Below are 16880 nucleotides of genomic sequence, written 5' to 3'. Positions count from 1 at the left end.
ATATGACCACCATGCTGTAATCTGCTAAACATAGGTGTCATGGATATCTTATCTGTCTGTTTCCTTGAGTCATAAATATTATATTTCAGTTGTATGGTTCATCTAACATTGCTTCCCCCCCCCCATCTAACTAAATATCCTCAATTTGTCTTTACAATTAGTTAAGAGCTAATGTTTTACTTCAGTAAAAAGCTATTTTCCCTTTTACATTTTTATCTTCAACAAAACTGGGAAAAATAAACTCTAGGGAGCCTTACTGGCTTCCAGGATTTTGTCCTCGAACCTGTGAATCCAAGACTTGGAGACTCTTCCACCTATGCAGCCTTCCATCCACTCACATCCACTCAGCAGCCTTCTAAAAGAAACTTAATTAGTTCTGCCTGTTGCCTGCCAAGGATGTTGGAGATAAAACACGAGCACCACCACCAACAAAAAACAATTTCCACCATCTTAAGGACAACTTAACACCCAAGAGATTTAAATAGACATTTGCATAATTATAAAAATAGATGTGTAATTGGAAACCACAGTGAATAACATAAAACTATAAAATCCTGTAGCAGAAAGACTTGATTTAGAGGGTTTGGAGTTCTGTTGTTACTATTGTTTAGGTTTAAAGTGTTTATTTTATGTGCATTCAGTGCTCAGAGCAGGGCATCAGATACCCTGGAACTGAAGTTATATGTGTATGTGACACATCTGATGTGAGTGTTGAGAACCAAACTTGGATCCTCTGCAAGACCAGCAAGCACTTGTAACTCTTGAGCAATCTCTTCTTGATTTAAAGTTTTTGCACATCCTAGTGAAAACAAAATCGAAGGTGCATTTTGATGTGGGAAAACCAGAGAATTTTGTCCATTGCCCACAGCCAGAAAAATAACTAACTCAATCAAAATTTTTATGTTATTTGTTAAATCTTTTGGGCCTTGGCTTTTAAATTTTTGTTCCTGTTAAAAACACTTCAAAATTGAGTGTGGGGGGGTGGGGGGTGGGGGGCTTATTTATAATGTTTTAGTATTCTAATTTAAAGTAAACTCTGTTTTGAGAGGAGATGAAAATCCAAAGATGGACTTTGCTTCAACACAACAACTATGCAACACCCTCAGATGAATCTCAGTACAAGTCCTGGCTAGGTCCCTGTGGCCAAGGATGCAGATCTAAGCCTCAAGTTTCTCAATGCTATAGTAATCTCCATATTACCCCTGGGTTGTTTGACTTGGTGTGGCCACTAACAGAGAGACTCTAGCACAGAAGGGAATGAACAGAACACAAGGCTGGAGCATCCCTTTTAGAGGAGTGACAACTGGCTGTCAAGAAGACTTCATTAGTTAGCTCCAAGATAATCATTCTGTGTTTATCTTCAATCACTTAAGTACTCATCTTCCCAAGCAGAATCTTGTGTCAATATTATCCAAGCCAGTTGCATAGCGTATGACACTTCATACTCAAAACAGAATTCCAGCAAAAACCTTTTGTAATAAATAACCATGTGCACGGGGATTCTGATGGCTGATTACTGGGGTAGGGAGATGTCACTGCTTTGAGATGTACTGGCCAGGCTCTTCTTCCTTTCCATCTCTTTCTTACTTCCCTCTTTACTTCCTCCTTCCTTTCCCCCTTCTCTCCTATCTCCCCCTCCTCTCCCTTCTCCTCTCTTGTTCTTTTGCAATTCAAGGACAAAAGTGTGAAACTGAAATTGGGGGAACATCAACTCCAGAGGAGTGCCATTTCCATCAGAATTTGGTAATAATCCACACTTGACTGCACCTGTGCAGCAGGCACCCATACTTTCTCCTTCAAAGTCTTTTTGTTCGTTACTGATTCAGTGAAGGACGTTGCTCCACAGTCAGCTTCTTTGCTTTATTAATGTGACCATTCTGAGAGATCACAGCCCAGGGGAGACAATGCTATCCGCTCTTCAAAGGTATCACTGCAGGCTTACCGTTCAGAATCAGGAGGGGCGATTCCTGTGCAGGGGAAGGGGGGCTAAGTGGAAATTATTTGCAAGATGTTTGGAAACATTCTTCTCTGAAATAAGTCCATCGCATTAAGCATGAAGGTGAACACCATTAATAACATTATTGTCACAGTTAAGGGGCATCTAGCTATGAAAAACAAATTGAAAAAGATTTCTAAACACAAGGAATGTTCTATGCTTGATCAATTTAAAAAAAAAAATAGATAAAATTGCCCTGTTTGCCAAGTTTGATTTATTTTACATGTCAAATTTCCATTTCTTTAAAAAGAGAAGTTCATATAAAGTTTGAAATGCCCTGGCTTTATTAACACAAACATACTTTTATTAAAGAGTGAATGCATTTTTTCTAAAGAATAGTTTACATATATCATAAAGCAACAAGCATATCTTCAGGAGGCGAGTCCTCACCAATACAGCTCCATGCTTATTGTACATGCCTTGAAACTGGACCCACACAGGGGACTTGCATACACACACACACACACACACACACACACACACACACAAATGTATACATGGGCACACGGGTACGAAGACCAAAAATACCAACACCATTGCTGTCTGGATTATATTAGCTCTCACTTAAGGCTTCTAAGGTACCCCGTTGCCCCTGACATCACCCAAAATAAAAACACACCTTTTAAAGGAGCAATATTACTTGAAAAAAAGTAGATCATTTGCCACCTTAATGTGTCTATTCACCTTAAATGTGTATATTTTCCATGATTTTTTTTATGAAAGGCAAAGATCCCAAAATTGAGAGAAGTCCAGTTACCAGTGAGAATTGCTCTTCAGAACCGATAGTCAAAGGGGTCACTTGGACTCTAAGATATCACTTTCAGGACAAGAAGATCACGTTTCCCTTGAGGTTTCCAGAAAGACATGGGATTTCTAGGCATACTGACTTGATTTCACTCATTTCCTACTTGAGGTCCTTGTTAAACGATGGGACAAGACTTTCAGGGCAATACCACATCAGAGTTTAAACTTTCCGAAAGGAGTCATTCAACAAGACTCATAGCCAAGGAGGTTACTATATATCAGGGCTTGCTCAAGGGAAGCCTGTATGTATGGACTTTGGCCAGTCTTTACTAGGGTTTCTGATTTCTGAGATTCCCAATTGGTTTGCTGATCGTTTATTTACTTAATTTGTTATTTTCTTCCCTTTTGGAGTCTTGCGGTATGTTGAGCCTTCATTCCTTTCTGGAAGGCTGGAAGGAGAAAGAACATGGTGGCGGGAGAAGGAGGGGAACAATCATTAGTTGCAAGAATTCTAAGAAAATAGAGGACGTGAATACAATAGGAAGGTACTACTTTATATACTCATGTAAATAAAAAGCATTATCTTTAACTGTGAATTAACTGCCATCTAGCGTGCTGTTAGTTGTAAAGCTCAATCCAAGCTGTGCCGATTCACGGACTGAGGAGAATGTCTGCAAACATGCCAAGGGCGAGGAGCAGCCAGTCAGTCACCTGGACGTGTCCCTTCCGTCCTGCAGCCTCCACGCCAGCAGCACCTCCCCACGCCACCCGCCCATCTAGGGACCACAGAGAGGCCGCTAACATTCTTGTTGGATTTCATAAGGCAGATTGGACCAGTCCGTCAAACTACAGCCACGGAGTATTTGCCTGAGAATGGTGAAAATAGGCGTGGAGATCTCCCAGCAGGACGTGTTGGAAAAGGAGAGAGAGAGAGAAAAAGCGAGAGGAGAGTCTGGAACCTTCCTCCCCATCTGTACTCCTACTTTCCTCAAGGTCACGGCAGCAGCAGATTTCAATGTCACATAATTAATGATACGTTTCTTTAGATTTAGAATCGGTCTTCTGAATTTAAAAAAGCATGATCAGCCAATAGGTTGGCAGTCTTTTCGTACCAAATTTGAATCATTGCAGACACATCTAGCCTCTGAAACTTCATGCCCAAATGCTGCCTTCGCTGGAACATCTTAAGTTCCTTCAGCCATCATCAGATTCCAATTCCTGGGAAGCCTCTTCAGATGAGCTGCTCCTGTGGATCCGCCCATCACTCTTCATACTGTGGAACGTCTTCTTGAATGCCTCCATCATGGCGTGCGCCAGCTTCTTGGCCTCCAGCTTGCTCTCGCATTGTACCGCATGGCAGTCCATCTGGTAAGACAGGTCATCGTTGATCTCTCTGTACACCCAGGCGAAGATGTTGGGGCTCACGTTGTGATCGGCTGTGCAATAGGCAATGCGAGCCACCTGGAAGGTATCCATGTGCACTGTTGCCTCACCCTTGTGGTCAAGGTGATGAAGCCACACTTGGAACGGCCGGATCTCTAGGAGGGCGTTGGCCGGAAAAACGTCTTCTCGGGCCAGTGTGTGTTTCTTCCAGAGCTCAATGACTGGCTTCTCAGTGCAGCCAGACAAAAACTGCATGCCTGTAGTAGAGACTTTGCCCAGATAGGTGACCTGCAGATGGGTGACAGGAAAAAGAGCAAGAGGTCAGTATGATAGGCGTAGCTTACTCTGATAGGCAGAGCAACTTGATGTACATCAAAGGGGTACGCCCCCCTCCACGGTGCGCATACTCCTTGACATCGGAAGCACAATTTCTTCCGTTTCTTTCTTCCAAGTTTCCTCCAGGACAAATACTTGCAAACTATAAATAGAGTTGGATATTTTAAAAATCTACTACTTCAAGAACATCTTCCCTCTTCTAACCCCACTTTTAAAGTGGCCGATGCTGATCTTTCCTCTAATTTTGGCATTTCTTTGGAATCATGGGTCACTAGAAGTTTACTTTCAGTCAATCAGAAATGCAAGCACTCAAGGAGAGCAAGAAACCAGGAGGCTGTGAGTCTGCAAAACAAAGCCTTTATTAAGCTTATCTCTTGGCTGGATCCTTTCCCCAAATCCTTCCCCTTCTTGACTTCCTTTATGCTGCTTGCCTCCAGCTAAGACCAAAGACACAAAAAGTGTTCTATCTGAAGTACAGCCTGAAGCATGATTTCCCCCTTCCGCTGAGAAGTTTTTAAATAGCAATAATGCCTATCTGTTTTTCAACCCGAACAGCTTTTGAATGCTGGGCATTTGGTTAGCTGACTATAACTGAGAGATTAGCTAAGACTAGAATGCCAGGTGATCAGATATCAAGATAAGCACTATGAAAACTAGAGAAAAATAATTCTAAAGGATTCAGATACTGACTTAAAAAAAAAAAAATGCTTACGGAAAGGCAAAAAGATTCAGATGGCGAATACACTTGCTACCAAGCCTGAAGACTCTAGCTCGATCCATGAACCCACACGCTGGAGGGAGAGAACTGACCTCCACTGGTTATTCTCTGACCACTACACATGTGCCCTTGTTCCTAGTCTGCCAGGAGGTGTATGTTATTGTTTTTCTCATCAGAATGGGTAGAACTGTTGCTACTACGGTGCTCTCATTAAAGAACTGCATGAAACCTAAGGGGTTAATTGACAAACAATTGGAAACTGTATAGAGTTTGGTTGAAATTTAGACACAGAGATCTAAATACTATGAATGTGAGGAAGGGACCCTAAAACAAGGTCCATGGAAAGAGAGTCAAATAGACAATAGAATTTAGTCACAATGGCTCCAAATCAATGGTTATGATCAGTGGGACCTCAGGACTGCATACAAAAACTTTAGATCATAAAAGTGGGTTTCTATTCTAACCTTTCATGCACTTGTTCTCTCTGAAACAAGAGTTTCTTTTTTAAAGGGATAAGTTTGCTGGGTCTGGGTCTGGCAATACAAATCTTCAATCCTGGCACTCCAGAGACAAAGGCATGGTCTTTTCATAGACTTTTGTCTGCATGAGATGGGCACATGGTCACCAGGATGTGAAAAGATTCTCAACATTAATAACTGTGTTGTGCTTCATCAACTCCATATAAGCTAGAGTCATCTAAGAAAAGGGAACCTCCTTTAAGGAAATGCTCCCATTACACTGACCTGTAGGTAAGCTTGTGGGAATTTTCTTCATTGATAAATTATATGAAAGGTGCCAGACCACTGTGGGCAGCCCCACTCTTGGGCAAATGGTCCAGGAGACCATAAGAAAGCAAACTGAGCAACACAGGAGGAGTGAGCTAGCAAATAGCACTCCTCCATGGTTGCTGCTTCAGTTCCTGTCTCCAGGTTCTTGTCCTGAGTTCCCACCTTGGCATGTATCAAGAGACTGTGACCTGGGCTAAGAAGTCAAATAAACCCTTTTATCCTCAAGTTGCTTTTGGTCATGGTCTTCTATTACAGCAATTGAAACCTAACTCAGACCCTGATTATTTGAGAAACATCAGAACTGCAAGAAAATACTATCAATACTACTAATACTATTCATTAATACCCATTAGTATGACTGCTACCAAAATAGAAAATGATGATTACAGGTGTTAGCAAGATGAAAAACTGGAAAGCCAGGCGATGGTGGCACACGCCTTTAATCCCAGCATTTGGGAGGCAAAGGCAGGCAGATTTCTGAGTTTGAGGCCAGCCTGGTCTACAGAGTGAGCTCCAGGACAGCCAGGGCTACACAGAGAAACCCAGTCTCGAAAAACAAAAAACAAAAAACAAAAAACAAAAAACAAACAAAAAAAAAAAAGATGAAAAACTGGAGATTTTAAAATTAAAATAGTACAGAAATTTTTCTTGACTAGTTATTCGTCAGACAGTAAAATACTTTTGTCTACTTGACACAGCCTACAGTCACCTGAGAGAAGTCTTAAATGCCAAAATTGGATTGGCTCATAGGCATGTTTGTTTGTGTGTGGGGTGGGGAGCTATCTTAACTGGTAATTAATATAGAGGCTCACTGTGGGCAGACTTTCCCTGGGTGGGTGGTCCCAAGGCTATAGAAGAAGGGTAGTTAAGCATGAGTCTGCAAATGAACCATGCAGCACTCCTCTAGGGCTCACACTTCAAGCTGTTGCTTGAGGTCCTGCCTTGATGTCCCTCATTGATGCACTGTCACCTGGAAATATGAGACAAATAAATATTCTCCTTCCCTAAGTTGCTTTTAGTCAATTTTATCACAGCAGAAAGGAAACAAGGATGTTTGGCACAGACTATCTATTTATAAAGGAAGTTGGCATAGCCCAAAATTTGGGAGTTTAAAGTCCAAAACTGGGGCAAGGTACTGGGGAGTGTTGGTCAGCTTCTGGCAAGGGCAACTGATAGGAACACCTTAGCAGAATATCAACAGAAAGAAGAGGTCAGATGCTGAGCAGGAGCAGAGAGAAAAAGAAAGTGGTGGGGACAGCTTAGCTTGAACTTTTATAACCTTCTCTCAAGAACTATAAAGGAACTCACCCAAAAGCATCTCAAGTCTCTACTAATTTCCACCTTCTCCAAAGTACTGTTCTGTCCCACAGTGCCAACCCGAGGGAGGACTGCCCTTTAATCATAGATACATTCGACCTTTACAAATACTAAGGTAGTTCATCAAAAAGTTAAGAGAGATTTTGATTCACATGACTCATTTGTTCTTCTCAAAAGAGCAAATTTCAGGGTCTTAATGAGATAACTTGTATGTTCAAGATCAAAGGACCTATTGTGCCTAACAGTTAAAGTGTGGAGAGAACCCAATACCAGCACCATCCAAGTGAATACACATATACAGTGAAATACTATGTAGTGCCAAGGGGAGGAAGTTCTTACATATGCTACCACACAGATAGAATCTGAGACTGCTAGTGTTCGATAAAATAAGCCAATCGCAAAATAGATGAAGACTATAATTTATCACACATTAAAACAGTGACAATCACAGAGATAGAAACTAGATTGGTGGGAGATGGAAGCTTGAGGCACAATGGTGAGCTGCTCTTGCTTGGGAGATTCTGAACTTCTGTTTTAGAAGCCTGGAAGAGTTAAGGTACTCAGTGGAGGTGAGGGTGCTGGAGCATCATACCTGCATCAACAACATTGAAATGTATACTCAAAACTGGCTTAAGATGGTTGCCTTTTTTTGTTGTATGTATTTTAACACACACACACACACACACATTTCTTTCTAAAAGTTATACAGAGAATTCCACTATAAGATAATTAAAAGGTACTTTTTCAAAATCATCATTAAAAACTATAGTTTTTAATCTAAATCAAAAGCCATTTCCTAGTTAAAAAAAAATTCTGACAGCCAAACAAGAAAAAAAATATAACTCTCCTTATGAATGTTTACTATCCATAAGATAAATATTTTTAAGGAAAATAGTTTTAGTTTGGAAGTATGTTTGGAGAAGAATGAAGCATAGATTCAAAACTCGAAGGTTTTGATGAGACAGTAATAAAAGCTACTTAATAATACATAGAAATTTATAAAGGGAATTTTAAAGCATTGGGGTAAAACATGATATATAGATTAAATCCATTCAGCTAAGCTAGTGTCTACTTTCACCAGTGACAGAAAAAGAGCCACTAAGTAACATGTGCTAAAGGTCTCAAGACATCATTTACATATGTCCATGACTTGCTATGTCCATAGCAAAATCAAACTCCAGGGGCATGGGCAAGTTCTAAAGGATGTTTGTATCACATGTGATGGTAAAAAGCATTGCATGTATCAGATCCAATGACAACTCTGTGTGTTAGGATTGGATTTTTAAAAACAGGGTCTCACTATGAATCTCCAGGGGGCATGGAATTTGCCAAGTAGACCAGTCTGGCCTTGACGACGTCACAGAGATGACCCTTACTCTACCTCCCCATTCTGGGACTGAAGGTGTGCCATCATACCTACTTTGAGGTGGGATATTAGTATTATTATTATTACTAACTCTGTCCAAAGTGCAGAACTTAGATCTAGACCGGAGATAGACCCAGAGTCATTCAGAGAGTAGACTAGGAACACACTTTGTCATAAAACTTTTGAGGTGTCAGCAACTCTTAGTGATCTGCGAGGAACTGAGCATAGAAGAGTCTGAATTTCTGTTGAGTATTTCTTTTTTCTATTAGATGAGAGATATTCCCGTTTGCTGGTGTTGTCCCTCCAAGTTTTCATTATCTCTGTCCTGTTCACAGGATGAAATTAGTCTTTCTAAATGATTAAGATTCGATTGTCTGGCACTTTTGTAAATGAATTCTTCTCTGGATTCATGTATGCCAAGATGTTTTAAAATAAAAATGTTATTCTTATTTTGCAAGTCTCACAAATGACAAGAATATGGAATCTAAAAGGGCCAAGCTAACAGAAACAGAGAGTGGGATCGGCAGCAGCAGAGATTTGGAAAGTAGAAGAGTGGAGAGCATGGTGAACATGTCCAAAGGGACAGCCAGAGAGAATAAATCAAATACCTCTCTATACTGTATAGAGGAGATTGCAGTCAGCTGTATTGCGTCAGATAACCCAAAATAGCGAAAAGATGGGATTTTGAATATTCTCATCATGAAAAAATGATAAATGTTAAAAATCTAGAATACTAATAAATATCTCATAGTTGTACAATGTAGACATGTACAAGTGATTCCCCCACACCATCTGAAGATCTATAGCTAGAATCTATAAGTTTAAAGAATTAAAAAATAAATTCATTTTCTCAAAGTGCCCAAAACTCAATGGCACTGTTCATGAAATCACACACCCTGTGTAGACTGGGTCAAGAAGTAGCTACGTGGTGGCAAACAGCATTGGAGCACTGCATGTGTATACATCTGCGTCTATAGAGAGAGAACCATCTCTGACCTAGATACCTTCCATGGAAGGCTTGCCAGCCTCTCTGCTACAAGGCACTGAGAACACCAGGCTCAGTGCGTGTGTGCTACCTCAGGATGTCCCACCACCAACATGGCTGTGAAAGTGTCAGATGTACATGATGAGAGAGACGGAATGGATGAAAGAAGCGAATGTTTCCTTGGTAGATTTGTTCCTTCTAAGCCCTGTCCATGAGAGGTACAAACTTCCAGGGCTGCTGAGTTACAATAATACCCAAATTTCAAAACGAGTCACCAAATCTGCCCAAACTGAGACACAGACTTTTCTTTCTTGCTTCCTTGCTTTTGTTAGTTCTTTACTTTCCAGGGAGGATAAAGAGACTTCTAAGAGGACAAGAGCAGCCTTCAGGCAGAGTAAGGGCTAGCCTCAGTATGTAAACATCAGCAGCTTTTCTGTGGTCAGAGAGACAGGCATGGAGAAAAAAGCAAGTGAGAGTGTATAAACAATTCATTCTAAGAGCAATAAACAAACAGCAGAGAAAGGAAAGCTTGCTCTCATGTGTTATTTACTGGCATAAACTCACGCCCCAAACGGTATCTGCAACGAGTGTCAGTGAGCTTTATACCCAACTATCTGAGGACGTTTGCAACATATGACAGTACCCAGGCTGTGTGTGTGAGGGACCCACAGCATGTCCACAGGGCTGACAGCATCAGCTCCACCGAGCCTTTGTCCTTGGAACCCCTCCTTTTCGAGTAAGAGCTGTCCAGCCTGCCCACCGGCTCTCATGAATTTCTTCTCAGCTGTGGCTAAACAAGCCATGGTTCCTGAGCTCAGTCCTCATTTCCTCCCATACCATTTGTCCTCCTGGAGGCCAGTCCACATTTTGCCCTGCTTATAACCTGCCTCTGCTTCTTTTTAGACAGCCCAAAATGAGAATGGTGGTGACCTGGACCCTTGACAAGGACACAAGGTGGATGGGTGATTGTGTTAGCGCTCACATATACTGGCAACCAAGGGGTTTTACAGCCTTCCAAAGATCAGAAGCTCAGCTTTATACAGATCAGTCCAGTGTACTTCTGGAGTTCTCAAAAAATAAAATAAAATAAAATAAAATAAAATAAAATAAAATAAAATAAAATAAAATAATAAAAAAAAGGCCCATTGAGAACAAAAGCTCTCTAGAAGCTTCTCTTGGGATATGAAAGAGCTTGCTCTTCTTTCATGCTCTGTAGGAGGCTACCTTTCTCTGGCTGGTATGAAATAGCACAGTAGGAGCAGAAGGTGGAGAAAACGTAGCTGGACAGCCTCATAGCCTTTGGGCTACAAGACAGAAGATGAGAAAAACACAAGCCACGGTTAACCCTGGGTCAAAAGCTGCAGTGAAACTCCCTTGCTCTCACACTGGCTCCCAGCAGCATACTTCAGAGAATTGGGAATGAGAAAACACAGGGATTATTTATGACCCCAGCTTGAAGCTTCTCTCTTCTTGCTGGTCAAAGAGGAGCAGAACTCCACTGGACACTGTGAAGATCGGAGTAGTCACGTCAAACATTTTACATCCTAAACTGCAAGATCTGCTACTTATGAACATGCATCACATGCTTTAATTTGCAAAGGCAGTCTTAAAAGATAATGATGTTCATAATAAAAATGACAGAAGTTTTGTTTACCAAATAATAAACCTGGAAGACTCTAGAAGAATGGTGAGTGGAGACAGACAGGAAGTGACTGACACTAATTCCTGAATGCCAAGACTCAAAAGCAGCCACAGCAATTATATAGATGGTGACAGTTACCGAGGGCTTCCTTTCTCGAAGGTTCTTGGTGAAGTGTTTATACAGACCAGGACCCTTCATTATGACCCCACATGTAAGGAAAATTATTATGCTGCTCTATAGTCTAGGGGGCTCCGGAGAGATGAAACAATTTATTCAAGCTAGCTGGGGGCCAGGTCTTAAAGTTTAGACAGTAAGATTCAGGACCCTTGCCACCATCTGCTGCATCCTGTCTGTCCTCCCATTGATGACCCCTTCAGACAGGGGTCAACCTGCCAGCAGGCTCCAAGCAGGCCTTCAGTGGTTTAGGTACCAGCCTCCAAGGGGTTGAGAAGTCTCCATCAGTCTTCCTGGATCCCAGAATAATTCAGCAAAGTGGTGAACAAAAGTGATTGATCTACAAACATTTTTTTTTAGAGTTCAAAAAGCTTTCAAAAGTGTTTACTGACAGCATCTTTCCTGTGGCATGCATATATATATATATATATATATATATATATATATATTATATATATCAGATTTGATATACATATATATGCTTTATCAAATAATAAATTTCACTTACATGTTGAGGTTTAAGGGAGGAGGAAGTAGTTGTAAGGCATAGCATATATGACAGAAAATGTATACTTATCATTGGTCAGAGTGGAAACCACTAATCTAAACCCAATCACCCATTTTTCAATGAGAACTCAGCAGCTGCTCCAGCTCCGCCAGTGAACAGAAATAACACTTGGGTATATGTCTCCCAACTTGCAGAAGCGTGTCCATGTTACTCACTGCATCACTCCATGATCTGGATTCTGTGAGTCATACCACAGGTATTATAACGGTGGAAGATCTATATGAATTTGACTGCAGTTATAGGCCAGTTAGTTTAATTAAGCACTAGGTTGCTGTGAAGGTATTATTTTATTGTGTCTACCATATAAGTCAATGATGTTTGAGTGAAACAAAACAATTTTCATAAGGAAGGTAGGTCTGGTACCTTTTCCTATAGTACTATCCCTTAAGGAATCTGCCTACTCAGTCAGGATGCTGTCTATAACAGTACCGATAATGCTAAAAAACAAACAATACATTTTTCTCAAGTGCATATTATCTACAGCATATTTATGCTCAAACCCTTGTTGAGTAATATTTCAGTAATTTTTTCTTTATTCAGAAACATCAGGGATATTTAACTGCATCAACATTTTCATATGTTCTATTAACAAAACCTAAAACCACATTTATGGAAACTTTACCGAGAAATATATTGTCTTTGTAAAATGTAAATGTGTACTCTATGGGTAGTACATTAAATAAGACTTAATATGCAGGAATGTGTCTGTGTGTATATTATATATATATATATGGTATACAGTATGTATGTGTATATTATATATATATATAACATACACACACATATATATATGGTTTCATTGAAGATAAAAATAGAACACATGTATATGTATGTGTGTGTAAAATTTCTGCTGTGAATCATAGCATAGGTCTCACAATTGCATGCTTAAGTGACAAATTTACTTCTTTTATTCATATTAAATTATTTCAGAAAAGCAGAGAGATGAGAGTTTTTACATCCTATCTTGCACTTACCAAGCAATTCCAATGTGCAATTTTGTCCTGTCATTTGGATCTTGGATATGTGAAGCTTAGAAATATTGTCACTGTCATTATCAAAGACGGAAGCAATTTATCTAAAAGGCATTGAAGTATGCCCCTAAAGACAAAGGCACTTAATAAAAATGATACCACACAAAAGCCCACATTCCCTCGTCAGGTCCCATCTGGAGAGCTAACCTCAGGATGGTGAGACCCAGAACTGAGCCATCCAGTAGCACAGGAACAGTTTATTTCATGACTAGTCTGTTAATTCACTCTTGCTTTCTCAATAGCAGGGTATCCTGAGGGTGGGACCAAAGTTCAGAATCCTCCTGTAGATCCCCAATGGTCACATGAGAACATTCCCTGAATGATAAATCAACACCAGGCAGACTACTTGAGAATAACCCAGTGGAATGTTTTCAGGGGACAGGGACTGTGGTAGGTGAAAAATGTCCCCAATTTCAGTCCTCGGAGCATTTTTCACTCTATTTTTCTTGGTGTACAGCTCATCAGAAGACCCTAGAAAGCACTAGATGTTTGAAAGACTACCAATAGTACTATATTGTATAAGGAGGGGTAGATACATAGGGCAATTGGCTACAGGGCCACAGCTCTTGGTAGGTGCTCTATGGGGGTAGACATTAAAAAAAAAAAAAAAAAAAAAAAAAAAAAAAGAAGGCAATCCTGAATCACCGTGTCCTACTAAGCAGTAAAGACAAGTTCAAATGAAAACCTTGACACAAATTTTCACTGGAATTTGTTTTTGTCTTGTTTTTCTTTAATTTTCTTTTATTCCCTTTTTTTCACAGCAAGGCCTGTTGCTGAAAGGAAAGCTTACTATTGTCGCTGTCTTAAAGCAATGTAATTCCAAAATGCTCATCTTTATACCCGCCTATCAGTATAGCCCCCATGCCTTCTCAATGAATCTTCCCTTTGCAACAGATGGAGACTGTTAATGAGAGCCACAGTTGGTCAAATACAGAGAATAAGGAACTGTGGGGATTCCAACCTCTATGGATGCATCCACAATACAGCCCTTATACCTATGTTTCAGAGAATATCACAGAAGATGGAGTATGAATATTGTGAAAAGCACATTTGGTTTGGTCTTACCATTTTCTACCACCTTCCTGATTTTAATCTCTCAAAGAATTGTCTTTTATTTGGAGGTGTGTCTAATTACTGTTGAAGGTTGGTCTTTTACTATGTATTCTAGTGCTAAATACTGACAACCAAGATCCGGTTGCCTCAAGGGATGGGGAAATCCTCACATACACCGAGTGATGTTATTAACCTTGCTTGTTACTTTAAAACTATGGGTTGAAATACAGCTTACAGCCTAAAGTTGGACAGAAGAGAAGTAGGCAGGGTTTTGCTTCCCAGGCTTAGGGTCAGAGGTAGGGCCGTGAGGAGAGAAGGGAGAAGGTGGAGAGAAGAGAAGACACTATGGAGTAAAGGATTGGGAGAACTGGCCATGAGGGCTGTTCACTTGGAGCAAGAACAGCCCAGGCAGAACATGGCAAGTCATATATCTGGGTTATTGCCAGGGAAATAGACATAATAGCATAGAGGTTAAATATCTGCCCAGCTCTAGTGATTTAAAGGCTTATTATAAATATCAAGGCTTTATATATTTTTATCTGGGAATTGAATGGTCAAAGGCGTGGTAGAAACCTCCAATAGAGATTAAACATTTAATACAACAAATAACATCATGCCCCCTTCCTTCCCTCCCTCCAAGTCCTCTCTTTCTTGGTGGTAAGAATAGAATGAAGCAGTCACTCTCATTTTTTTGATGACTGGATTGTAAGCTAGTGAGACATTTTAGAATGGAATTGTTCATGTGTAATTCCCTTCCTCTTTCTGCATTTGCGATGCCACATCTAGAAATTCACCATAGATATTGCATCCTTATAAAATGCACTACAACTCTATCCATTGCATTATAACTTATGATTATAAAATGCATAAAAACCTACATGCTCATACAAAACAAAGCAGTTTGGTAAGTTACAGGACATCCATCTAAGATGCTATACAAAAACATATTAGATGCTCTATAGTACACAATAAAAAGAATTTATCCACAGGGAATAGTTTATGAACTATATTGTAATATGAATCAAAGCAAACCAAAAAGTTACTGCTTTGTATAAGCAAGAAGATGAAGTAAGGGAACATAGTTTCATGAATTTACTCAGTTGGGGAAAAGGAAACCCAGAAAGAACAGGGACTGGTTTCCAACAGTGGGTGGCTGGTAATAGGATTTAAATCTCACAGTTACATGAAAACAGAGCACATGCATGGAAAATGAGTTTTTAAAACATCATTACACACATTCGTGATTTCTAGAATCAGGGAACCTGAGATTAATACAGGCATCAGGAATGGGGGTGGGGGGATAGTTCAAAGTGGAATAAGATGAAACTGGAGAAGTCTCCCCATATTGCAAAGGAAATACACAACCAGAGTGAAGGGGACAAAACCCTCAAATGATGTCTCCTCTGAGTATCCCAACAGTCTGTCCTTGAGCACAGAAAACTACAAGGCAATGTGGAATTTTATTTGCTGTGTGCTGCCTTACAAAGTGCTGCAGATGTGTGATCCTGGACCTACTTTGTGCTTGCTAGAGATGCAAGTTAAAATAGCAAATGTGAAGAACTAGGTTTGCCACAGTTAGAAGCCAATGTGGAGAGGCAAAAGGCTACACGGAACCCTGTGAGATTCCTGGGGGATTGAAGTAATTAAAATAAATCCATGGCTTTCAAGGTATAGATACTGGTACCAACACACAGGTAGATTTTGTACACATGATTGCATACCTATATATACACATGTTCTTAGCTGTTTCTAGTTCCCTGTGAACAGTAGCATGCTTACAGTAACCAGCTTTACTGGAGAAAACTGGTTCCAAGCCTGACAGTTAAAATTCTGAGACTATCTTAGAACTGTGCCAGAGAGGAGAAAAATAGAATAACAATAGCATGTCTAAAGGACAGATGGAGACCATCCTGTTGACCTAATAGGGCTGTCTGGCTATTGATACTAATGATAGTGGTTGCAAGGACACACAATGAGAATCAGAGTCCATTCTTATTTATATGAATGAACGAAGAAATGTAAAGAAAAGTGAACCACTCACAATACCTAATAAAAGTAACTAAGGTGATGAGATTTACAAAGCCATAACCTGGCAGCCACAGTATAGTATACCTTTCAGTTAAAAACCATCATCAATAGGTATGAAGACTAGGAACGGCTGTTTGATGAGATCCACAGATAGTCTCAAAACCACCTCCCCAAGAGTTACTTAGTAATTACAAATGGAGAGATACATTTACAGGGGTCAGTTTGCCTCAAACCAAATAGCACAGGAGCAGATGCTGCAAAGACGTGCTGCCTGCTTGTCAGTCACCCAAACTATCAAAGCAGATCATGACAAATGGAAACCAAGGAGGTGAGTGTGCTATGCTTTGGAGCTGCAATGTCCCCCAAAGGCTCATGTTTTGAGTGTTAGCTCCAGAGGTTGTAACACTATTTTTGAAGGCCATGGAGACTGTCAGACAGAACTCTGAAATTTATTCCTAAGTTCCTGCCTAGATGTCTCCACTCCCTGTCTGCTGCCTGACAAAGAAGCCATCACAAAATGCTCCTGGCACCATAAACCAAGCATGCCCCCCCCCCACCCCCCCCACTCCTCAACACTATGCCCTTCCTGATATGAAGGGCAGAATCGGTAAAACAAAATACATCTTGATCCATTGAGTTGTTCCATCCGGTAGTTTGTCGCAGAAACGAGAAAACTAGTTACCACAAGGACATTGCTTAAGCTTTAAAATATATAAAGGAAAAGAAAACATGAGGACCTTCTGGTTAAAGG

General features: G+C 40.3%; 1 protein-coding gene across 2 annotated transcripts in view; it reads right to left on the bottom strand.

Annotated features, from left to right (window-relative positions):
• Positions 1–2191: 2191 nt before the first annotated feature.
• The window catches only part of Pid1 (phosphotyrosine interaction domain containing 1), a 216201-nt gene continuing 201512 nt past the window's right edge, over positions 2192–16880 (bottom strand). For both annotated transcript variants that reach the window (XM_034521951.2, XM_076914911.1), the window contains exon 3: positions 2192–4411. In XM_034521951.2, the coding sequence (XP_034377842.1) occupies positions 3935–4411 (477 nt within the window). In that variant the 3' untranslated portion in view covers positions 2192–3934. The remainder of the gene's footprint in view (positions 4412–16880) is intronic.

The sequence above is a fragment of the Arvicanthis niloticus genome, chromosome 17, assembly GCF_011762505.2.
Source record: "Arvicanthis niloticus isolate mArvNil1 chromosome 17, mArvNil1.pat.X, whole genome shotgun sequence".
Taxonomy (NCBI): domain Eukaryota; kingdom Metazoa; phylum Chordata; class Mammalia; order Rodentia; family Muridae; genus Arvicanthis; species Arvicanthis niloticus.
The sequence above is the reverse complement of the archived record's forward strand: the minus strand, read 5'-3'. Positions and strand labels throughout refer to the sequence as shown.